Raw genomic sequence first — 25,921 nt, forward strand, 5'->3', positions numbered from 1 at the left:
GTTAATTGGTAATAACGTTAAACCTTCGGTTATATAAGCGACTGGTCAAAACAACGCGTTATAGTCGGTGTGTAAACAGCTTCAACGCTAACTACCGTATAATAACAAGACGTGTTACCTAGCCAGCTGGTGTGGTAGTAAATTGGCAGGGTAGCGGTAGCTGCTAACTAGCAAATGACTGCATTTGTCCGTCAAAGTTTGAACGTTAGCTATCCGCTGGTGTTTTGTTAGCAGTGTTAACTGGCCTCTTCAACTACCAGCGAACTGACCATGTTGGAAAAGGCCAGTTTGGGTAGTTCTTTGTCTTCTTTGTCACCAGTAGTCACCAACTAATATATTCGTCCATTATGAAAATTTCTACATCTCACTTTATAATTTTTGTCAGCGCCTAGCAAACTGCTAACACCAGGATGCTTCCGACAGAACCTGGGCGACGGTCAGTCACGTGAACCACTGGAGTGGGCGGAGCGAGATTGCTCAAGAGCTCAACGGAATCCGGCAATTCTGTGCCACAAACACTAGCTCAAGTTTTGCCCAGTAGTTACGACAAATGTCAAATATTTTCTCTCCATTAATTTAAAAAAAAAAAAATCTACTAATGTTTATGCTTTTCATTTGTTTTGCCACACTTTGTCTTCCTTTAGAAAAAAAAAGAAATAACATTTTTCAGCATGCTACTAATGCCTATGTCTCTGTACGTTTAAATCTTATTTTATACCTAAATTCACAGGGGTCTAGATCAGTCATTTTATCTATCACTGGTATGCAAGTAGTGCAAGGCATTGAAACTGTAGGTCTACCCATCTGCCGACTCAGCGTCGTGAAAAAAAAGCCACCACTTCCTTTCAAGATACATTCAGATACTGTATATTTCACAGTACAACTGGTTTCCATTAGTACATTACACTTCCATGGACAATTCTGTTTACATCATGTGAGATGTGTGTACTTTATGATTACAATGGGGACTTGAATGATAGAAATGCCCTATTTCGATGCTGTGCTGCACAAATAACTACATTTTATTATTCTACTGTGTATGTGTGGAAACAAAAGGCATTACAATAGAATATTGGAGTCCCTCTTGGAAACCGTAGCACAAAGATACTATGACAATGTGGTAACTTTGAGGTATCTGAAGCCACAAATTGGCAAAATTGTGGCAGAATGTTAGTTAGAAGTATAACTTGTCTTTCCTCTGGGAAAAGAAAAAAAAAAAGCTGAGCTGTCACGGAGAGGACATGTGACAGCAGTATGTGCAAAGATAAAACAAAACGACTTTGCTGGGTGTGATGCACATTAGCAAGTTGTGACAGGGTGCAATGGGGTTAATCTAAGTTAACGCACAAGTCAGCACACTCATCCAGCATGTGCTAGCACTGAAAGGTAAATCCACCCTTTAACTATCACATTCAGACCATCTTTAAAATCCATTTACACTTAATCACCATCTGTTCCAATTTAATGACTAAATTGTGCTGTTGCTTAGAGACAGCTGTACATGATACGCGTCCAAATCATAATAACGTTTAATATGTTTTTAAGAGTCTCACACGTGCATTTAGGTGTTAAAAGGGATTGGATTAAACTTTGCATTTGAGGTGTAGGAAATGACCAGAAATGGAAGCGCCAAGGAATGTGAATTTGGCGTTTCAACATAAAAGCACCATGTTTAATTAAACCTCAAAGTTGACAATACAAAGGTCAGGGACAACTTCAATTTGAGATGTGCTGCACATTATAATCATTATTTGGAGTGATTTTTACTCTTCCCTTTTCTGCTCCGTCTTTAAATCATGAACCACTAGGAAAATGAGAAAAGCCTTAGGATGGATTTGCCCTTTAAACACTGAACATGACGGTGTACTGCATCGTTTTATTATTATTATTATTTTTTAGATGTATTAAAAACACCCGTACACTTGAATCCAATTTCTTTTCTTACAGTTATCTGGAGTCTGAAGCTTTCCAGATGAAACTTGCTTTGTTCAAAACAATTTTAAACTTGTGAAACTTTATAAAAAATAAAGAAAAATAAAAATAAAAATAAAAAAACCAAACACATACAGTCTTAGTGAGAACAGGGAGATAATATGTTGGATTTGAAGGCAAAGAAAAAGAAAAAAAAAAGAAGGAAAGAAAGAAAAAGTAAAAGTTTCATTTTGGAGGGTTTAACAGCTGTGGCTCATGTCTCCCATTAACGAATGGCTATCAGTCCAACATCGATGAGTTTCTGTATCTTCTGAGCAATAACTGGATTCTTTAAGTGGCTGAAAAACAAACAAACAAAAAAAATTAAAAATAACTACAAATCTGTACTATACAGTTAAAATGCAAACTGCATTGGAGGTAAAGCTGTCAAACTTACTCGCTAAGGGCCTGTGGGTCCTTCTGCATCTGCTCAAGGATCATACGCATGGCTGGGTCAGACATAATTTGCTGCACCTCTGGATCAGCCATGGCCCTTTTCTTCACTTCCTCAGGGCTGTCATTCCTCATGGCCTGACTTACCATGCAGCGCTGAATGCCTTCTGAGGCTTCCTGAAAGTGGAAAGAATTCAATTCAGTCTTTTGTCGCTCACTGTTCACGCATTAGAAATACAGTTATATCTGACATTACCACATTTCATTCATCAGTCTGCTCTCTTCACATTTCCAACACACAAATCTGTTTAGTTAAAAAAAAAATGTAACCAATTCTTTTTTATTCAAAAGTGATTGGACAACTAACTACTGTGTCAACCAGCAAACATGTAGCAGAAGTATACAGAAAAAAAAATTATTTTCTCAGATATCTTTTCTACTCAAGTCCACATTTTCTGAAGCATGTAATATCCTGTAAAATACCTTTGAGGAAGAGTCAAGCTCTAGAGCCTTCTGGTATGCATCCATAGCTTTGGAATAGTCTTTCATGGCCTCCAGAGCAGCTCCTTTACGTGTGTAGCCCTTTACTGTGAACAAATGTCATAAACTATTTGTAAAATTACAATAAACTGACATAATTCTAGATGATACAGTTCAGGCAAAAGGCAAAAATGTAATTAATATAAAAGTTATTACTCACTGAAGGTGGGCTCTAGTTTGATGCACTCTTCACAATCCTGACAAGATAAAAGATCCTCATGGTTAGTCTTAAATGCACAATAAATGCAGAAGTATGCATAAATTACATTAGATTCACATGAACTCCTACTCGGGAAGGATGTGCTATACCTTCAGGGCAAGCTGAAACTCCAGCAGCTTTGTGTAGCAGGCAGCTCTGTTACTGAAGAGTTTGGCATCATTAGGGTTTCTCTTGATGGCCTCAGTGTAATGTTTCATGGCTAAGGGGTAGTCTCCTGTGAAAAAGAAAAGACAAGCTCATCTTTGTGCAAGTTCGAAGAGAAAAGAAGAAATGGCAGTCGAGCAGAAAGCACTGCAACTATTACAAACCTTTCTGGAAGGCATCATTGCCCTTGCTCTTCTCTTCCAGGGCCAACTCTGGGTTGATATAGGCTATTTTCTCCTGTTCCTTCAAAATCTTCTCTGCCTGCAAAACCAATTACAAAGTAAGTGAACTTCAGTTTAGGTACTGCATACCAAGTATACACTATGTTTTTCTTTACATTCAAAATTTCAGTTAATTATAGGCATTAAAAATAGATTTGCTAATGTGGTATTATTTTATTTTTTTTTACTGTGCCAACTCTTGACAACATTAGCTAATCCATTTATTAACTATCTGGACTACTGCACCTGTTGACACTTCTTCAACACGTCAGGAGTTCGGTGCTCTGTCAAACTCTTGTTGAAATACTGAATTGCTTCTTTGTACTTTTCCTGCTTGAAGTACGAGTTGCCAATTCGAGCCAGGGCCCTTAGAGGAGACAGATTATAGCAAGCATGTTATTACAGACAGTCAAGATCATTTGTTTACGCAACTTTAATAAAAGCCACTCAGGTGGAAAGTTAGTCAGTACAACACTGCTTCTTGTGGTCCCTTGACACTACAATTCACAGTGTTTCTCTACTGGTCACTAAGTGGCCCCACATGTACACCCACACAGATATATGTGGTTTTCATTCCTATCAGACTAAACATTTTCTGTAGGCTAAAACCTGTTTCATAATTTCCATAAGATCTCAAAACAATCGTGAAAAAGTAAAAGGCTATCTTTGTTCCACCAGAAATGTATCACCAGTAAAATAAAAGAACTCACTTAGCAATTTGTCTGTAGTCTTCTCTGTTCTCTCTGCCAACATCAATGGCTTTCTCACAGAGCTCTCTGCACTTGTCAAAATCTCCCTTCTCAAAGTACACAGCTGAAATGACAACAAATACAAGCACATGTTAAACACAAATAGAATACACTAACCATTTTACGTCATATTAGATAAACTAAAGCTGTATTTATATCACTGTGTATTCATTTATAGTTGATATCATAACTGTTATGTTACAGTCACACAGCCACATTCTGGAGGATATTCCCAGATTCAGTTAAGAGGGCTAGATGTTACAGTCCCTGATAATGCAGGGACTGTAAAGATGATATAGATGAAAAGTTTGTATGAGGTTAGTAAATGTTTAATATCTGAGAAAATATACCTGCTTGATTAGATATGTAAGTCATGTTTGTTGGGTCGTGTTTAATCGCTTCTTCATAATGTTTCAGTGCCGTTTCAAAGTCTTTATTCTTATATGCAGCATTCCCAAGCTCCTTTTCCTTTAAGGCCTGTTTAAAAAAATATGAAATTAAGGATGAACAAAACTCAAACTATGGACTAATCAGAAGGTTGGATGTTTAAAAAAAAAACAAACAAACAAACAAAAACAAAATGCAACAACATTAGATTATTTACCTTTCTCTTGTTTTCAGGGAGGTCTTCCTCTTTGGGAGGAGGTGGCTGAGTCTCTTTGGGTTTTGCAGGAGGAGGAGGAGTTGGCTCTTCATCCTCCTCCATCTCAGAGAGGTTTAGTCCAAGAAGCACAGAGAGAGTAGTCATCACTCTGGGATCCTGCAGCTTCCTGACGATGACAAGAGGAATAAGAGCCGATTCACATCTTGGAAATAAATCTTAGACAACCTTCATAACTTTGTGCTCACATTATACACTTTTCATTACTATTCCAGAACTTTTGACAAATTCTAAATATAATAAAAGTAACCCAGATTACTTAAAACTTGAGTTAAATCTGCAGATTGTTTTTGAAAATGCACATACGTTCCAAGCTCAGATGGTTTGCTCTTGAGCTGCTCTAGCAGTGCTCTGTAGCTGGGATCTGCCAGCAGCTCACGAGTCCGAGGATCACTCTCCAGCTTCTGATACAAGTTGGGCATGGCAAAGGGATTCATCATTGTTTTCTCTGGTGAAGAAAAAGTCTGTGTTGATTGGTGGTCACAAAGATTTTTTTTCACAAATATTCAAACTGTTATGGAATTAAATTCACTAGCTTTTATCTTTCTGTAACTTGTAGTATTTACCCACAGTCTGATTAAAAACACTCCAAACGCAAGTGGACTGTCTCCTTCATTTTGAAAACCTAAGCTCAAAAAATGCATTTTTACTTCAGTGATGCTGTCAGAAGCCATCACAAAATCCTCTAACCACACAAACAAAAAGTGACTCACACGCCTCATTTCTGTGTAGCTCTAAACAAAAACACAATCCAGTCTTTACCTGCAAGCTTGGCCTCAATGTTCTGCAGACCATCCTTTAGTTGCTGATTACTTGGCTCCTGTCTGAGTCCCTCTTGGTAAGTTACTCTAGCATCCTCCAATCGGCCAAGAAATTCCAATGCAGCAGCTTTACGGGAGTAGCCCTGGTTGATCACATTTCAAATATTTTAGACTGTCTACTCAATTTTAATAACTATATATTCTGTCAACAAATCAACGGCATAAAACAGGACATCTCACCTTCCCCCAATCAGGCTTGATCTTGATAGTCTGACAGGCATCCTGGAGAGCATTCTCATAGTTGCCTTTCTTGGCATAGGCAGCTGAGCGGTTACTGAACAGGACATGGTTGGATGGGTCAAGACTCAAGGCTTCGGTGTAGCAACGTATGGCCTCATCGACATTTCCAGCACTCAGCGCCTTGTTTCCCTGGTCTTTCAATGCTGAAGCCTATGAAGCACAGACAGACAGACATGTTTACAAAACCTCTGTTTTGCAGCTCTGCTGCTCTAAATACACAAAGACACAATCCTGACTGGAGAATAAATCCTTCACAGCTGCTACTGGCAGAAGTGAAAAAGGAATTGACAATCATTCAGCTGTTAGGGTCAATCAGGTGCAGAAGTCTTGCAGAGAGAAAATGTGTTTTTATTTTGTTACCACATTGGCCTGAAAATGAGCCCTGCCTCACAGAAAGCTCAAAGGTGACCCCACTTTTGTTTCAGTTACAAATAATGTTTTTTTTTTTCTTTTAAACTAAAACAGAGGTTAGATAGCTAGAAGTATATTACTCTAAAAGTTTTCTCTGCAGGAAGCCAGAGTGAATACAAAAGCAAAGCATAGTGACAATTATGGCTGTTCGATATAACGATATATATTGGATGACGATATAAAAATGTCTATCGTTTCATTTTACACCATCGTTTGTTTCGTGGTGTCGCAAAATAAACTGTTTACGGCAATATTTTTTCCTCGTTTTGATGGTCACTGTAGTGGCTATATTAATTTCTTAAAGTTCTCTCTTTCTCTTATATTTAATATAACCACACTACGGAAGGACAAGCGCCTGTTTTTATGCGTTGTGGTTAGCAACAACGACGGTAACACCATTGCGTGTCCACTCAACAAGTTCCACATAAACCTTTCACAATAAAGCTCAAGATCATGTTGAGACTTTTCAAAATAAACTGAATCAAGTGAAAGAGCAGATTATTTACGGATGAGAAGTAAAAAAGAGCCGCCAGGTGCTAAAAAATAAACCTTAGACTCAAACGTTAGAACAGGCTTTTCCCCGCAGCACACTGTGTAATAAATACTCACAAAGAAAACGGCGGCTGTTACAACTTATGTCCAAAAATGTATAGTTTCATGCATCTGTTAAAACACTCTACTCCAGCTACATGACGTGCAGCTGGAAACACTTCCCGCAAGTCGAGCTGCTCGAGATTCACAGAATTTACAGAAAATGTTACATTTGTGTGATTTATATCATTATCGGGATGATAGAATTCTTATATCGGGATATGAGATTTTGGTCATATTGCACAGCCCTACTGACAATGCTAAAGAAAAAAAGGTTGTCAATATACTGTACACCCTTTGTCAATTAAAGCTGCTTGTTACAGTTTATGAAGTAACCGCACTGCACCTCCTCTGGATCTAACACGCCAAGAAGAAAGGAGCACCACGCTGCTCCAAAAAGGTTTTCTCACTCCCTGCTGGCTCCTCTTGAAAACTGTCTGATAAAACTCAAAGTCCACTAACACGGTAAAAAACTTTCAAGTGTTATGTGGCACAACTTTCTCCCTAGCAGTAATTAGACCTAATCCAGTCTGAAACAACATAGCTACACCACAATCCCCTGCAGTGCTGTAGGGTTTGGTTTTGTAAAAAAAAAAAAAAAAAGGTGAATATTCAGTAAATATTATGGCGCTATAAGCAAGGGATAGCTGATTATATCACCAAGGTCCAGTTGTTGACCAAAAGCTTCACTTGGATACATCGTGTGAAGCATCAAGTAATCACAGTCTAGTCATTTTAGTAATTAGGGTGTAAACAATGTGCATATAGTTGTAAGAATTCACATATAATCTTTACCAAGTCGGTCCAAAATGAAAATGAAACCTGTAGATGTGTTGCACCATGGTGAATGCTGATCAAGAAACTTGAGGCATGCATCAAGTCTTACTTTCACAATGTGTCAAATCCTTAATGTAAGAATTCTTATTTTGGCGTTATCCAGAAAACACAAAAAGGTAAAAAAAAAAAAAAAAAAAAAAATTAAACTCATGGACGAATTCCTCGCAACATCAGCACATTTCTAACTAGGCAGTGCCCTCTTTTGACTTCTAACGTGCACCACACTTATTGATTTTATGCTGGACAAATAGGTTACCGAGTCTGAGCGCAACAGTAGTTTTTAAGTAATAAAACAGCTCAGATATTAAATCCATTCATATCTGAGCTGTTATGCAGAACGTTCGAGAGGCTGACGACAACATGCGGCTGTAGCCATGACAGCTTCGCCTGTGTGTGCATCTAGAATGATCCTCCGGTGTGAGTGCAGACTGCCGATGGCACCGCTGAAGCTAATCCAAAAATACTCCTGCAGCATGTGCTTACAGACCGACTGCTGCAATTTAAGCTAACAGTCGTCTGCTTTCGTTTTATAAAGGGGTTACAGAGGATTGGTTTATTTGTTTCTTAATAAAATAAAGGCTCTCTGTTTTTTTCTTATCCTGACATACTGATAATGTTCACGTTGTGAGCCAAAGATAGCTGTTTGACTGAGATTTGGTAAGTTGTATTTTGCCCATGTTTGCAGAAGGCTAAAAGGCTGGTTTACAACACCGAGCCTACACTGTCCATTGGCAACAGCGGCAGGCAAACCTTACAGGGATAATTTTACGTAAAAAGCAAGTGTGACAAATTAAGTTGCCGCACATTAGCTTAACAGTTAGCTAACCTTGTCGTGTGCTATCACAAGTGAGACACAACCTTGCGCAAATAAACATTCAAGTTAATTTCTCAATAAGTTCAAGTGAAGTTAAGCAACACTACAGTTTAGTACCGTCAAAATGTTCCGTGACGGGTGAAAACGGTAAGCCCAAATGACTACAGCACCTTACTAAAGAGATTACGCTAAGCTAACAAGCTAACTAGCAAACAGTGAACGGCCAGTGTAAAGAGCTGACTAACCTCTCCGACCTCCAAATTATTATAAAGAAATGTTAGCCTAAACCAACTCAAATGAATACACAAATATGTCTTACATATGCCAATTAGAAAGTCATAATTATTAAATAAGTAGCAGGACACTCACTTTCTCCATGGTGTAAGCATGAGGTTCCTTTCCAGAAACTACTGTGAACTAGCGCCTCCCCCTCAACAACATCCAGGTTGCCAGTTTGGGAAGTAGAAAGTCCGTAATTAGCTTCCAGATGAGTGTACCCGTGAGGGGAATCTGAGGAACAATATATAGCGCAGTAGCTGAAACTTCCAGAAGATGAGCGAAAACCCGGTGCTACGTTACACAAGATATGTTACTGGCTCTCTGTGCAGCACAGAGATGAGGAAGTGTTTGGAAGTGAGGGCATAAACATATTAACCCCGAAAATATTATTTAGACCAGCAACCTTTTAAAGCCTGTGATGTTTGTATCTATTTATCTTTGGCATACTAAAACAGATAAACACCACATGCAGACAATGTCCAAGACAAAATCTCAGGGTTACTGACCCACAGTTGCACTAGGCTACGAGTTAATAAGTCTGCTGTTTAGTGATTAGGTTGGACTGTGTGAGATCGCTGTTTCGAAGAAAAAAAAGCTGGGGTGCTGTGGAAAATGTCAAGAAAAAATGTGCATGCAATCAACATGACTACAGTGAAGCTGGGATTTGTTATGTTGTAATTGCCTCTTCTTTTAACATTTTATTTGGGAACAGAAGAGTCCAGTTGCTGCAGTACTGAAAGCAAAATGCTAAACTTATTCTTGCTACATGAAGGATTTCATGTTCTTTACACTTTGGGGCCTGCTTCCCCCCGCCCTTTTAGTATTTTTATGTTTTCAGTGCCTGACAGGTCTGTGTGGGGGAGCTCTTTATCAGCTAGACAAGGTGTAAAAATTTTTGAAACTCAGTTTTAAAAGCTCAAAATTTATGGCACACCCATTGCTGGGCCAAAACTGGTCCCCTTGGCTTTATGTTTGACATTCCTGCTACTGATGAAATCTCTTTTGCCATTTTACTCTTAAATTGTTTAACTATTTGGACCAGTGGACTTTTGCAGGGTAATAAACCATCCCCATTTTTATTCAGAAAGACTAGTTGTAAGCTCTTCAATAAAGAGGCAAAAACGTATTTCTTTCTTGTTTAATTTGTTGCTAGGTGTTTAGTTTTTTTTATCCATAACCTTTTAGAAACAGGATTTTACAATAGGGAACTAGATAGAGGTTTTTTGCCCTTATTCATTATAAACTGTGGGATTCTGAATTCATCAGCAACAGTATTATATTATCCTAGTTAACATGTATGAACAGATCCCAGTAAATATTTCATTTCCAATTGCTTTTAAACATTAGCACTGTCACTGTCTCTATGTTATCCCAGAAAAAATCCTAATCATTTCAGCAGCTCTGCTGAAATGATTAGGATTTTTTTTTTTCACTTGGAATAAAGTCTCAGCTTCACAAATTATCTGTTGATCAAAGAGTTTCTCAATGGATCAAGAGGACGTGGAAGACATTCTGAATAGACCATCAGTGCTGCTGTTGCTATGGATTCACAAAGCCAGAAAAGTCAAAACATAGAAGCCAAGATCAAAAGGTGGCCTTCGAACTCACAGCACATTGAGCCTCATGCACTACACAAAACCAAGCGCAGAGATGGCACTGCTGTAAACCTTTGCTCGCGTCTTTTCTTCTGCACTCACCCCAAGATATCCTCATTTTCATTTGATTTTCATCTCCTAAAACACCACCAGGACTGATAGCATCCACATTTCACCATGGCAAAGACTTTAGCAAATGAGGCGAAGCTTATAATGCAAATTTTACATTCTAGTTCTTTGGATTTGGGTAAGGATGAGAAATCCATGTTTTCCTGTGGTAAACAGCACACTAAGAGAAATGAATGACAGCTGTGTGTGGAAGTAGGTTTAAAAAGTAACACAGGAAGCCCGCTGTTGTTAGTTTGCTCTTTGTCTCACTCCCCCATCTACTGGAAGACAGGGGTAAACAGATTGCTGTTATCACACAAATACACACACATCCTACTGTTTCTGTCTCCGCTTGTGTGAAATGCTAATCATGTTATAATCTGCATGTTTATTTCCCTTCACTGAGTCGTGACTTGCTTTATATTCCACTGCAGTCATGTTCTGCACATCCAGATTCAGTCATATTCATATTTGAATTATTTTTAACCTGGAATTTTAAAATTATGTCACGTGCAGTTGTGGTCGGAAGATACACTCATGAATGTGATAATAGTTTTGCACGTTTAATGATTTCTTAGAACTGTTTTTCCAGAGCGGAATTATTGCACTACATACATCTTTAGTGACTTTAAATTTAATTAATTTAACAAATTCTACCAATTTTGCCAAGAATTATGGTTAAAAATTCAGTCAGAATTATGACAGATGGTTGATGACAACTATCAAACCTTTCACCCATAGCAGGGTGGGTGTATTCTTGTATTTAAGCCTGTATGTAAACATTTGACCCAGTGTGTATTAGAAAAAATTCCAAAATAAATTAGAACTTAAAAATTTTTAAAGTCATTAAAAAAAGGGATGCTGGAAAAAGAACAGTTCAAAGAAATGATTAAAAACCACAAATTACCATGACATTCATGACCTTTCCTGATTGCATCTAAAATTCTGACCACAGCTAATATATGTATAATCATTTTGAATACAATATTATCAAAAAGGGCTACAGTGCTTAACACAAGAAATATTCCCGGTTTAAGGAGGGATACAAACCCCTGGGAGGGTTGCATCGGAAATGACATTCGGTGTAAAATGAAATATCTGATATGAAATATGTGGATCCATCCACTGTGGCGACCTCTTGTGTATAAGAGAACAGCCAAAAGCAGATGATCAAAAAACATCACAAACAAAAGGTAATAGCTCACAAATAATATAGATGTCACGGTAATTGTTTTTGACCAGCTGTGTTTTCCGTTATTTCCGGCTGTGTTTACAAAGTCCAAGATTGCGTGTAGACCGTGAAGGCATCACCTGTCACCGTAGAGTTTTGGCGCTTTCAGAGGTGCTGAATTTTCACGTCTGTTGTCTTCCTTTTTTTTTGTAATACTTTGTCAAGTTTTCGCCAACAAAGACCTGGTCATTTATGTAAAATCTTCACAGAAAACGGTTTGGTTCTGTAAAAGCACGACACTTTGAACTTTCAGGCAGTAACTGTATGACATGTCTATAAATTACAGTTAGCTTATTAGCTAGTGAGCCAGAGTAAGATAAATTAGCTTAGCTTACTACTTTCCAAGTTAGTTAACCTCCAGCGCTGCACAGAAAACCAAGCGTAAGGTCTTTTTTTTTTTTTTTTAACCTTTGTTTTCCCTGCTAAAAAAGTCCTGCCAGCTAAATAAACTTCAATCTAAGCAAGTACAATGAAGAGACAGGAAAACCAGGCGGCCAGGTCTACATCAGGTTGGTAAAAATAATAATAATAATAATAACTTCACAGTCTGCACACCAGTGTATTCATCTCCACCTCATAGTCATTGATTTCTTTGACTCCAGCCAGGTTGTGTGATAGAGCGTTTGTGTATGGATAAGTGTGGCAAGCTGTGGAGTTTATCTGTACACAGTAATATAGGTTAAATAATGAACAGTCAGTGAGTATGTGGTGTCAATAAGCATCATGATTCGCTGTGGTTCGTTCACTTGTCTTTCCTCTGCCGTTTTCTCCAGGCTGCCTCTCTGTGCCGCTCTTTAACCAGAAGAAACGAAACAGGGTTCCTTTGACAGCTCTTCCCTCTGAGAATGAATTCTTTTCCCACAGCGAGTACACACCAAACACCGGCTCAGCCATATCTCACAACCCATCAGGTGAACTGTTCATTCTCTAAGCTTCTGCTTTATTTCTGACACTAGATGTCAGTGTATCCACAGAAAAATGAAACATGCTTTTAGGTATGCTTGAGTTTACATGTTTTTAGAACATTGGTTAGCATTGTAAAGTCATTTATATAACCCTTCACATCTACAGACAGAAGCTGTTGTTTGTTGTGATAGTTTACCTATGAGAATTGACCTTTTCTTTAGGTGCCTTTGGGTGTTACCAGACCTCAGGTTCCTCTTCTGGTGTCCCTCAAAGTCAACAGTGGAACAGACAAAGCAACTCACAGGCTGCTCCAGCCCAGCAGTATGGCAGCAACAGACCTGCTCCTGGACCTGCCCCTTCAACTAGAGCCTATGGACCCATACCTCATCCATACAAAGCTAAAGAGAAAAGGTGTCGTTAACTGATCATTGGTTACACTGTAGCTTCTCTCTTTTCTTATAGCTCATGTATGTAAACTGCTAAAATATACCCACATGGTATTTAACTGGATGAATTGGTCTGTGATAATGACATGTGGAAAAGTTTTCAGAACCATGGATATTATCATTGCACTTCAAGGTTCTTGTTTAAGTTGTGATTTTATAGGCACTTAAATTAGTGCCAAAGAAATTCAAATGTTATCTTTTTAAAAGTTTAAAGCATGTCACGGGACTACTGTTTGTTGAATGCTGGGCTTTCATTTCAGCTCAGTGATGGGACAATCCAGCAACGCACTGGGACAGCAGGATTCCAGCTCTGTCATCAATTTCAGAAAGAGCACATATCAAGGCCCTCGCAGTAGCGAGAGTGGACAAAGCCAGCCAGTGCCCCATACGGGGTTATCTCAGATGGGCCGGAAGTCATCTTATGGAACACCCAGTTTCACGCATCAGTATTCCCAGCAGTCTAGAGCTCTTCCTCCTCCAGTTCCACCACCCAGGAGGCAGTCTGCTAATGCTCCGGAGCCACAGAAGAACGCCTGGAAATTTACAAACAGCTTTGAGCCACTGAGATCCCCTTTTGAGGTTAAAACGAGCTCAAATCCACAAAACACTCTGAGAACAACTCCAACTCAGGTAGAAATTTATACAAAAAAAATGATATGTTTATGACAGGTAGCCACAAGTTTCAATTAATGTTTAATGCACTTTTGCTGAACCATGCAACATTTGTGTGTGTTGAGCAGGCAGCATTTCCAGTGAAACCAGCCACCGAGCACTCACTGAGGATCCTGACTGCAGTTATTGATGGCATGAGGCACTGGAGTCAGTTTAAAGACAAAGTGCCTTATTTATTTGAGATATTCGGTGAGCTGATTTGTTATCCCAGCTGTGCTCTCACTAGTTTTTTTTTTATTTTTTTGAAGAAAAACACCATTAATCTGACAGGCTTCACTTCCCCCTCAGCTACTCTAGACTCTGCGGTCACAGTTGGTCGCTACGGAGCAAAGAACTTCCTCCTGAGAGATGGGAAGGAGGTTGTGCAGTGTGTCTTTTATGAAAATGTGAGTCGGGGAAAAAAATTCAAACAAATGTGGCTTGAATGTAAAATGAGTTTTACGGGGACAGTACGGTTCATAATACAGAAAAGGAAAGTAAAGCCTCTTTCATGGTCAGTTGCAACTTACTGCAACTTTAACATTTAACATACTAACTGAATCTTTCTCACTATGTGATGGTGGACTGTCTGGAAATGACCTTATGACCCTTCACAGATTGATGGGCAGCAACAATTGTTTCTCTAAGATCACTGCTGATATTACTCCACCGTGTGGCAACACACATCTGAATGGACAAACCTGCAAACTGCCAAAACGTCTGCTCTCACATACTGATGATCCATTGATCAAATCCATTTGATTATCAGCACTGGCTGCTACTTGCACTCTTAATTCCTTTGAAACAGTATTGGTGCACTTTCCACAAACCACTTCTGCATTTTATCTTAGTCTTCATCAAAAAATGTAATATGTCAAGTGTTCCTTTTTATCTGGGGTTGGATTTATCTGATTTTAGGATCTAACACGGATCAGATATATAAAAATCTTAGAAATGAAAGAGGTTGTACTTTCTTTTTCAAAAAAGTGCATACAAGTACATAATCTTTACAAAGGCTTCTACATGTGCTGAAACCAGTTTGAAATGTTTAAACTGTTGCCAAAAATGAAACAGCACTGACTCATTTTTGACTCTGGTCCAACAGGAGCAGGTACTGCCCCGCCTGATCCGAGGTCAGGTCCATCGGTGTGTGGGTAACTATGACCGCAGTAAAGATGTCCTGATGTGTGTGTCTGTGAGGCCGGCTCTGCCTTCAGAGCTGAGAAATGCTCAGGAAGCTGTCAAAGCCTGTGATGCAGAAATGCGGGCGCTGGTCAAATCACTCAGTGAAGTCTGAGCAGAAAAGCAGCAGCTGCAGAGCATACCAGTGTTCGGGTGTACGCAGGAGCCAAGCTCAGTGCTGTGTTCTCTAATTGGTTTTAGCTGCAAGCCCAAGTAGTTTTAACACTTAAACTGTTGAAGTTTTTGACCTGTAGAGGGTGCTGTTTCCATTCACTTGTATTTTATAACAGCTGAGCTTATGCTTGTGTTCATGTTGTTTTGTGTTTATCCCTAAATAAAATAATAATAATTTAACCAAAACCTAACCGGAAAGTAAAACCTCTCTTATTTTTTTTTATAACTTACGAAATATTTTTATTACAAAGAAAATTCACAAAACAGCAGAACATTGTTTAGAGGTTAATTCAGGTAAAAGCAGACATGATGAGGTAATATCTCAAAATATATCTTTGAAAAACGGGGCAGTTAGGAATAACATGTGATATCAAGTACAGTTAGTTTATTTACAGTCAAACATCACAATGGAAAAAAACAAGAAATTCTACTCTAGCAAAAACAGTTTCACCAGTGCCGAGACTTTACACACAACGGTTCAACAAAGAGGGGAATAAGTCCAGTGCAGTCACGCCAGTCATTCCCACACAGTCGAGCACAGTATAAGGTCCAATACAATACCAACAGATGGCTCCTGATCTTTTGAATATGGCAACAAAATCACAGTAATTTTCTTCATGTCAGGACATGTCTTTACGGGAACCCAAATTTGGGAATTATTTCAAAAGTTGAATCTATTATCAAACTCCAACCCAATATTAAACACGAATACGCACAAACACCCACTAGAAAAGGGAGTCTAGCTTGATGAAACTGGCAGTGTACGGGGACAAGATGCGGAGAAATGTTGTCCTTGCAACATGACAGAAATGGTGCCAACGCTTAAAAGGAGGAATGGATTGATAAAAACACACCAACACATTAGCTTATTTAAGGGAGGGAATTATTTTAAGCCACGTTTTCACATGAGCTCTGCAGAGATAACCAAAGTTCAGTTTGTACAGCTCCCTCCTCCACCACTCAAAATTTATTTTAAATCACATAATACAAGGATGCCAGGAATTAATCTGTTAGCTCCATGTCACAACCTCTTAATACAGCAATTCAAGTGATTTATCGCTTCCAGATAATTGGCAAAAACGTCTCAGGGCATAAGTACACTGCTTTTCCTTTTTTTTCCCTCCCTCTTCTCTCTCTTATTATCTCTAAGGATTCAGTGACATCTTTTTTTCCCACCAGAACATTTTCTCAAGTTAATGAGATCATACTGCATCAAGTACAGGAGTAACGCTGTGAGGGGGGGAAAAATTAGAATAAGAAATAACATCAGACAACAGGATCCAACATTTTTCAGCAGAAAAAAGATGATTACCTGATAATCGTATTAAACACTTGTCTTGGTTATGTTAAAAGGCACAAGTTGGTCAGATCATGTTTAAAATCTAGATCAGTCCCACCGTTGACGAAGCCCATCTTATCATGCATCTTTAGAGACAATTCCTGCACGGCCTTGCCTTTTGCAATCATTTTGTTCCTGAATTAAAATGTTTTTGTTTTTGTGTGTTATAAGACGGAACAAATTACATTACACGAAATAGATCTGAGGGGAAAAACATTGACAAAAAGGGATGCAGTATCTTATCTTTTTTTTTTTATCACAACACCATTCTGAAACAGCTACTCGTTAGTCATCACGAGTCGCCTCTTTGAAGAGACAGTTTTCCATTCGTCCTCACAGCAGGTCTGGTGCTGTGTGTTTTGTCCCGTTCTTTGCAGCAGCTACTAAAAAGCGATGTCTTCGAAAGCTGTGACGTCTCCTCGTCACCCACTGGTTCGCTAGCCTGGTCATAAAAACCGGGAGGCAGAAAAAGTCTGAGGAGAAAAAAAAAATCCTTCAAAGCGCCAGCGTTCTCTCATTAAAGTCTTGTTCTGAAAGCTCAAACATCAGCTTGGTTAAATCCACAACGTATTTACAGTCTAAACACCCAGACACGCAGGTCCTGACGTGTGGATTTTTTTCACTTGATTGATCACGTTGGCTCCGTTTTCAAAGTTTAATGTTTCTGAAAACCTCTTAGTGAAATATTACTCGATTGCTTGAGTTATACCGCCCCTTATTTTCATGCTTCCAGTCTGCGTTGGAATGTTACATACTGTACGCTGACTTGTTTCTTACCATAAAAAAAAGAAAGGAAAGGAAATCCTAATATTTTTCATATTTGTTATGTTTGCAGTCATTTTCTCAGTTTCATCAGTCTTTGCATCTTCTGACTGCTTCATTTCCAAACCTGCCAGGAAGAAAACAGATGTGTCGAACTGGAAAACACTAATCGCAACCACAGAGTATTGTTACAGCAGAAAACGTCCCGTTTAAATTGACTGGATTAATAACGAAGAGATGCAGGAAGACGGTTTGTTTTCTTGTTTCTGCCGTCAGCTTTAGTTCTTGCTCAGAGGGGGCTTCCCAAGCAGCATCGTCTTTAAAACAAAAAAATAACAACAAAAAAACACGATGCAGGTGTCTTCGTGTGACATTAAGCCCAGATTAGAGAGGATCGTCAGGAAGAGGAGAAGAAAAACAAGACATAACTATAAGAGCGTGGGCAGCGGGGTAGGGGACAGCTGCTCCTTCGGTGCATATTTAGCAAAAAAGGGCAAGAAGACGGTGAGCATGACTCCCACAATAGCCAGCATGTAGCCCCAGCCGATCTGGCACTCGCCAGCGTAGTAGATGTCAGAGTCTCCGCAGAAGGACCGGACCAGTGTGGAGTTCAGGCCGAAAGGGTACACCAGCAGTCCGGTCGCCATGATGAACACTGCAAAGAAGATACAGGACAAAACGCGTGAGACGGTGTACACTGTCTTATGAAGACTTGTGGAGCAAAGATTTAACACAAATGCATATGAAAAGCATGCCGATCTATGAATGTTTTCTATTTTAAAGGGGACCTGCTGTGCTTTTCCTTATTTTCTGTCATGCACACACTGTTGGTAAATGCAGATTCAAATAATAAGGTCAGCATATGTACATTTAATCTCTGTTAGCTGAAAGCTCAGGCTCCAGACTGCTCGAAACTCTTTGTTTCAGATGGTTTTCCCACTCTTGGCTTTGTGTGGAGTCGGCAAGTATGATGTCACCAACATGGTCGGTTCAGGTGCACGCAGAAGCCCCACCCACCTGCTGTTCAAACCTTCAGTTCAGAGCAGCGTTTTCTGCTGTAACAAACGTTTTACTGCATGGCCCACTTTTGGCTCAGACACACCAGAATCATCCTTGAGTTTTTTAAGTGTCCAGATGCCACAACACCCTCAACCTCTGGGTGATGATCACTTTTGATTGCAAGCGACTGTTTATTTCACCTGTTAGGAGGCAACCGGTCTTCAACTGCGGTCCAACTCAGACTAACTACAGTCCCTCTCAGTCAGATTATTTTGATTATTTTAACATCGAGGATGATTTTGAACTGTTAGTCATGCAAAACTACTGACTCAAAAGTATAAAAATGTAGGAAATATTTTATATATAAAATCTCACTAAGAAAAAGATGTAGCCCTGCAACAGACTGCCAACCTGTCCAGGGTGTACAACACCTTTCACTCTATGGCTCTGTTCAACCCTGAACTGGTTAAAATGGATGGATGGAGAGAATAGCTGTTTGTTTCTGACATCCCGATGGCTGCACATGGCATTGTATTGTTTGTGCACTTGTATGCCAAATGGGAACCACTTGGTGGCAGTAGAGATTTTACAGAAACAGTCTCTCTGTGATTCAAGTGTGCAATTTAGCTACTTCATCAGTGCTGAAGTGCCTCCATTTGCAGTAAGATTTTTGATTTGTTGCCATATGCTGCATATATAAAACTGAATCATGAGCTTGGACAGCTTTAAAAGTCCAACAGTGGCAGAACAGAGCTTTTAATGTATTGAACAACAAAAGCACAGATGACCTGTAATCGACCAAACCTTCCAGTGAGAAATGATTCATGTGTCCTTAGATCAGTTTGCAGTCCTCGCTGTAAAGCTGTGGCGCTAAACAAAACTGTCCCCTTCTGCACTTTTGTGATGGTCAGCTTTCACTACACTATCCTCAGCAGCAATGCAGCCAGAGAGTGGTTCACTTTTACAAATTGAGTCAAGTCCCCTAGCTCGTGCTGCCAAGCAGTTATTGACTGTGCTACGGGCTATCACTGCTGCTCTTAGTCATTCTGAGTGCCCACTGCATTTCCATTACAATTCCAGGTGTCATAGTTGTTTCAGGTTTGGAGCACTGGGTTACAGGAAAAGCTTGGATTTCTCAAAGTGGGTAGCTTTCTAGAAAACTACAGCAAACATTTCTTTTATTATGCCAAATTGATTTTAGGAGATGTCAGTTTTTCTGCTTTCAAGGGCAGCAGTTTCATGGTCAGCGGGAAACAATGCTCATATGAGAGCTACAATGCAGGAGCTGTATGAGTATCAAATCGATGCTTTGTGTGGGCAGCAAACAGTTGCCGTCAACAAGGATGAGGAGGGAGGAAGCTTGCAGTGATGCTCTAGTTGCACACTGGGGACTGTGGGAATGACTGTTGTGGAGGGGAAAAAAACAACAAAAAAACATCAGAACGATGAGAAGGAAACACAAAGAAGGGAGCATGAACGGGTCAAGGCGAGCCATCTCCTGAGTGTGGTTTGTCAAGCGTCCCGCTGTCCCTCTCTCTCGGAGCTCAGCCGTCCCTGCTCCCCATGTGTTATCTGTGGGGGCTCGACACCTCAAAGCTAACGACACTTTAATGACCTTCTTTATCAAAGTATTCTCAGCTTTTGTGGAAGAAACACAAAGACACACACGTGTGTGTTTGCAACCCAAGGCTGCTTCTCTACAGATGATGGCATTCAGAGCAAACCTGGACACAAAGCCAGGGTGGGTATGCGAACAACAGCACTGCCTGCATTTCAAAGGAATGAAATCCAGGAAGCAGCGTTGAGTAAGTATCAGGTGAGCAGAATGAAGGGCTGGATTTTATCAATCAGACCAGGACAGAATGCGTCTAAGTGTCTGGATCAGATAAGCTGCAGCCTGGGCTGACTCTATCTCTGTGAGTTTTTAATGAGGGATGAGGAAAAAAATCTGCCGAAAGAAAAAAGCAACTTAATTCAGAGAATAACTAAAAATGAATCAATTTGTCCTTTAAATCTAAAGCAAAGAGAACATCTTAAGAAGGGCTTCCGGCAATTTTACACATCAAAGTGTGTGTACAGCTTTACGACTCCATATGTAAAAACAACAGCTGGAAAAGGCTGGAAACTGAGAGGATACAAAGCCTCCTCAACTCGTACCTTGGACATAAGTGAGCTTCTTAGAGCTTAGAGGCTTAGAGCTAAATTTGCTGCCAACGCACACCAAAATCTCCCATCCCACCAGTTGCATTGTGGGTATTAAAGGCAGCAGGGTTTGTCAGTGAAGAAGAATGGGATGCATTGAAAGCAGCATCACTGTTTAATTCTTTGTTTTAATCCATTTCTAACCCAACTGCACAGACTGAACTCTATACAGGGTGGATAATGTGGACTAATCATGCCTGTGTAAGAAAAATTACACAATCTTTTAGATTCCACTGCAGCGTGGAAGAGCTTAATTTCAAAGGGGTCTTACACGCCTCAGTGGTCTAATCCTATGAGGAATGGACAGTGTGATATAAGAAGCTGACATGACACCATGATGGCTTGCAAAGAGGCTGAACATTTTCATTGCACGCACAACTAGGAAGCCTCCTTAACGTGGCAAACTGAACACATCTGAGCTGCTGGTATAATGAAGTAACAAAAAGCAATCGTGTAAAAGCAGAAAACTGAAAACTCTCTTGTTATTTTAGTTCAGATACAGGGATTTTAATGAGCTGTGCAATGTTGCCCTTGAGCTGTAAAAGGCCAACTTCATTCACCTCCTTGTACCCCCAAGTAGCAGACTGTTTACAATCAACCCATAGTCAGCATTTGTCGGAGCAGAAGATGGCATGGAAAGACCGGCTTAGCCAGGCCTTCTTTCCCAGGGAGAGGAATAAGAGTGAAGAGGCGTGGAGAGAGTGTGTCAGTCCCAATCAGATGAGTGCTGCTGAGTATGCGAGGCTATCATAATAACTCAGAGATGATGAGACAGTGAATTGTGGAAAGCCTTCAAGTCACTAATGTGTCCCAGTTTCATTGCAAACGTTCCAGAGAGACTCAAAAGAAGACCACGACAAACTTTAAAGGGTGAGATGGCAAAACTCCCACTCGCTGCATTCACTTTAACCAATTAGACCTTTGTCTTATTTCAAAGTAACGAAAAAAAACCCAAACACTCAAATCTGATATTTGGTTAGAAGCAGGTACTTTGCAACAAACCAGTGCTTATTATTGTTCCATTCCTAATGCTGCACTTTAGAATACTTGCACTCATATTTGTATTTATTTATTTATTTTTTTTAAAAAGAAGAACGAAAGGAAAAAGTGTCCTTGGAAAACTCAGTGCGTTCTGTTTCTCATGACTGCCAACTTGCCTGACTCTTCACTTCATTAGCTTTGAAGTGGGTGCAGAATTCAGATAGAGGGAGTAAAATAACGATTAGGAGAAGCCAAAGCAGCCAGAAGCATCGCAGAGCACGACACTTCATTGTTCCTGAAATCTGGCCTGGTTTCACAGGTAGCTATAAGGCTGCGGAGGCCTTTGTGTAGACTAATAAACAGCAAATACCTTTATGTGCGTTCTTCTTTTTTTTCCTATGAAGGTTTGTGTGTGTGTGTCTACAGCAAAGGTAGCAGATGAGGGAAACAAAATTAAATAAAAAAGATCAGAACGTATTGTACTGCCGTACAAAGATTCAGTATAGCTTCTACCAACTAAATGAACTAAATTAACCTTGAATCTCTTTCTCAGTGGTGTAGCGAGAAATGGAAAGCTGCTCCCAGGGACGGTGAAACAGGTTCACAGCGGTGCGAATGAGAGAAAGAGATTGAATGGGATTGTGGGGCAGGAAGGTGTGTGATAACCTGGCACCCAAGCGTGACACTGAATCAGTTTCATCACAGACCCCTAACACAGAAATCACTGGCTTAGTTCATATGCCATATTTACGCGTGGATGCCCGAGTTCAGCAGATGAAATACGAAATCTACTATTGTCAGAAAATGTCAGAAAAATCCAATATGCCGTAGTCCCAGACATTCATACACACTGCATCTAATGTAGCATTATTCAATTTTATTCTTCCCAAGATACAGCTAATAAAAATCCAGCTCTGTGACTTCAAAGTCCTTTTCATTACAATACAAAGGTCTGTGCTTTGGATCAAACTGCATTGCCACTGTTTGCGTACTTTCATAACTTTATTAGCAATGGGAAGGGCTGAATTAAACACAACAGGAAATGGGTGGCTCTACTGTGGATGGAGCGCTCAAGCTTTGCTGTGGTGTCACGTGCATGTTCCCTCTGGCAAAAAACGACATAAAATAGAATATATTAAGTGCAGTGATTGTTCTCACCCGGGCCCAGGCGGAGAGACGTCTGTCTACAGTAGGAGTGCAGTAAAACCTGGTCAGCAGTAGCATTGTACTGAAGCTGTGATTCACTGTCTATATACACGGAATTGTTGCAATTACCTTAAGATCAAAGGGGATATGTGCTGTCATCAGCTTAGTTCATTAACATGCTGTCTTAGCGTGCACTTCTCCAGAAGACAGGCGCTTTAAATTGTTTTCTAATAAGAAATGAGGAAGAACAAGACACTGGCAGTTAAAAAAGAAGGCTAGGCCAGGCTATGCAATGTGGATTCAAGCCTCTCAGCCAGTAAAGAGGAAATGGAATACATTAGAATAGACTAATGTCCTCCTTATCTTCTCTGACCTACAAGCGGGACAGGCAGTCAGGTGGAGACCACCCGCTCCAGCGGGACGAGGGCAGTCAGACGTGTAAATACAAAAGCATTAACAGAGGCAGCACAGAGTCACGCAGGCACCTTTGGGTGTCACCAGCACCCGCTGCTTCCTCTTCCTCTCCCGCTTCCCTAAAGAAACTTCTTATCTAGCTGCTGTCCAAACCGGGACGTTATCTGGCGCTACTGTTCACTTCAAAAGACACATGAAAGAAGTCACACATTAAGAGTGTGGCCTCGCATGCCCACAGGCCTGTTTGATGTCACATTAACTTGCAAAAAAAGAGGAGAAAAGGAGACATTTTTCATTTTTGTCATATTCTGATTTTTTTTTCCAAGTAAAGTTGCGGGAAAATTAGGAATGTGGATTAAAAAAGAATCTTGATTTGCTGACACACGTCTCATTTGGTTGTCTAATGGCAGAAAAAGATTAGAACTGTTGCTATAGTAACTTCCCCTGCTGTGGTGGTCATCGTATTTCTCCCTCTTTTCTTCTTACATAGTTTTCCATCATTAGAAAGAATGAGCTGATCTCTGTCTGGTCCCATGTAGAAACAGCAGCCCAGATGTGATCAGGCATACTGATGTAAATGAAATACTGATATACAAGCAACAGCCCAGACCAGTAAACACTGTGACCCACATACACATCCTTACGCAGAGTATATACTATTATGTATAGTTGTTAGCATGTACAAAAATATTCGTATAAGCGGGATAATGTAGGCACAGTTTGTATTGGCTGGAAATGTGTGGCCCACAATAAAAGCTTAACAAAGGGCAGTGCAGAAGTGTTGCGCATCTCTAGGAAATTGCCTTTTCACTAGCTGCACACAAGGAGTATTTCCATTTCCCCCCCTATTTACAGAGAATAGAGATGGGGATAGATAATTTCTATTCTCTCTCACACACAGAGGACACACTTTCCCTCTCCCAAAAGGAAGTAGAGGGCTGTCGAACACATGGATGTGACTGTGCATTAAAGAGAAACCACAGAGAGCAGAGTGTGGTGTGTCATGGCCTTCCTGTTGATCTGTGTTTATTGTAATCCTTACTTGTTAGAGCTGTACTACCAAACAAGTTCACCACAGTGAGGCTTTCATTGCATTAGCTGGCATTAGCTGGCATTAGCTGGTCTTACAGCGACAGTTAACAACTTTCTCTGTTAAGCTGCGATTTCTGCTTCAGGTCGTGTGCGCGCTCACATAAAAATGGGTGCTTTGCTCCTCTTTTGCATGCATTGATCCCTATAAGTGACGCTGGCTCCATTCAGAGATGTTATTGGCTGATGATGATGATAAAAATGTATAAATCATCAAAAAACAAATTTGAAATGCAACATTGTAGAAAAAACAACAAGAGATCAATGCAGCAGAAAATGGCACAGAGCGGTAAAATTAAGATTTCAAGTAAACTGTTTTATCGCTGAGTGTGCTCTCAGTGCTGCCGCTTCTTTCTAAGGTGGCGCTGCACGTTACAGATCTGAAACTTTACACTGGATACACTGTAACATGTAACTGTCCCACAGCCATAGCCCGCATCTCCTATTTCATCAATAAAGGAGACGTGGAAAATGGTTTAATTTGTCAGCAGCTCAAAGTGAAATTAATTAGATTTATTAAATGGGTATTCTTTACATGTGCTCTGTTTTCTAGTAACTGCAATTCGAGCAGTGTAAAAGAGATTTAGCAGCAGATTAGAATCAAGTATAACAACATTCGATACATTTCCTAAATCACTAGATTACAGTTTTTCTCCATTGGTTTGGCTCATTTCTTGAAACAGAAATTACATTCTCAAAACTCTAAGATCATTTGGCAAAACACTCTTACAGTTTACCACAACACTATAGCTCACCTGCAAAAGCTCATATCTCTTCCAAAACTGTTCACTCAGGCTTCAATCTAAATCCCTTTCTCATTTAAACAGTCAGTGTCTCCAAAATGGCAAAGATCCTTCTCAATAGCTTTGGCTCATTTCTCGACATAGATCGGACATTCTCATCATTCTTGGTGCTTCTCTCAAAATAAACCTGGATGGTTGATCACAACAACATGGTCCACCTGCAAAAGCTCATATCTCCCCTAAAACAGTTCACTCATGTGTCAAAACTACATTTCTTTCTAACCTGAATAGTCAGTGCCACCAAAATGCATCGTCCCTTTGGCATTGTGTGAGTACTGCCATACAAAATGTTTAGATGTTTTGTCACTATGGCAGAGGACCAACAATATACAACAGAAAAGAGTAGCCTCCAAGGTTTGACATCACAGATTGCACTCACACTACCAAGGAAATGATAACTATTTTTTATTCACACGCAAAGAAAGTTTCATACATATGTAAAAAGAAAATGTACATTACAGTAGTAAATTGTATGAACACAAAATCAAAAAACAAGGACCTATTCAGTGGTCGCTGTACTCATTCTCCCGCTGCACAGTGACTGGAATACTTCTCTAAACTGTATGAATTATGTAATTCCATAGTTTACAGTAATTTGTTCAATATATTTCTTGTCATATTTAGTATCAAGTATAGTCCTCTCCACCTGCTAGTATAGACCTACCACTGTAGGCAGATGCACACAAAATCTCTACAGTAAGTTATACATTTTTTGCCTCACACACAGTGCCCTGTCCTATACAACATATAATTCCTTTGTAGATTACATAGAGTATATACCTGTTTTTCCTGCGAAAGGTTTGGATAATGGAGGAGACTGTAGAGTGAGGCACATTAGGCTGCACTCGACGATCTGCCTCTGACATTGTGAGGCCATGGTTTATGACATGGTCTATAATTGTGGCCCGAATTTCATTCGGGACAGCACAGTGTCTTCGTGCTCCTCGGCCTCCTCTTCCCCCTATTTCTCCACCACGCATTCTCAGTCCTCCTCTTCTTCT

The 25,921-nt window shown here is 39.9% G+C and overlaps 3 protein-coding genes across 4 annotated transcripts in view; 1 reads left to right on the forward strand and 2 right to left on the reverse strand.

Annotated features, from left to right (window-relative positions):
* Positions 1-851: 851 nt before the first annotated feature.
* Positions 852-9,110, reverse strand: stip1 (stress-induced phosphoprotein 1). The gene is made up of 14 exons (XM_006799439.3): positions 8,983-9,110; positions 5,901-6,110; positions 5,662-5,803; positions 5,206-5,347; positions 4,843-5,008; positions 4,589-4,715; positions 4,200-4,302; positions 3,736-3,856; positions 3,433-3,529; positions 3,214-3,338; positions 3,065-3,101; positions 2,848-2,951; positions 2,369-2,541; positions 852-2,270 (listed from the first exon to the last, which is right to left on the reverse strand). Exons 1-14 carry the CDS (start codon positions 8,989-8,991, stop codon positions 2,198-2,200), a joined length of 1,629 nt encoding a protein of 542 aa, XP_006799502.1. The 5' UTR covers positions 8,992-9,110; the 3' UTR covers positions 852-2,197.
* Positions 8,737-15,389, forward strand: spata22 (spermatogenesis associated 22). Of its 2 annotated transcripts, none has more exons than XM_035911462.2 (8): positions 8,737-8,760; positions 12,258-12,335; positions 12,600-12,737; positions 12,954-13,143; positions 13,439-13,808; positions 13,919-14,039; positions 14,139-14,236; positions 14,935-15,389. In XM_035911462.2, the coding sequence occupies exons 2-8, from the start codon at positions 12,296-12,298 to the stop codon at positions 15,124-15,126; spliced, it is 1,149 nt and encodes a 382-aa protein (XP_035767355.1). In that variant the 5' UTR covers positions 8,737-8,760; positions 12,258-12,295; the 3' UTR covers positions 15,127-15,389. The 2 variants fall into 2 exon arrangements, with proteins under 2 accessions (XP_035767355.1, XP_006799501.1); XM_006799438.2 differs by lacking the exon at positions 8,737-8,760 and adding an exon at positions 11,716-11,788.
* A 166-nt stretch (positions 15,390-15,555) lies between these two features.
* lhfpl7 (LHFPL tetraspan subfamily member 7) overlaps positions 15,556-25,921 on the reverse strand; it is a 122,311-nt gene continuing 111,945 nt past the window's right edge. Inside the window, exon 4 of the mRNA XM_035911428.2 lies at positions 15,556-17,941. Coding sequence (XP_035767321.1) covers positions 17,715-17,941 — 227 coding nt within the window. The 3' untranslated portion in view covers positions 15,556-17,714. The remainder of the gene's footprint in view (positions 17,942-25,921) is intronic.

This window comes from Neolamprologus brichardi, chromosome 10 (genome assembly GCF_056152115.1).
Source record: "Neolamprologus brichardi isolate AB-2024 chromosome 10, ASM5615211v1, whole genome shotgun sequence".
In the NCBI taxonomy this organism is placed as follows: domain Eukaryota; kingdom Metazoa; phylum Chordata; class Actinopteri; order Cichliformes; family Cichlidae; genus Neolamprologus; species Neolamprologus brichardi.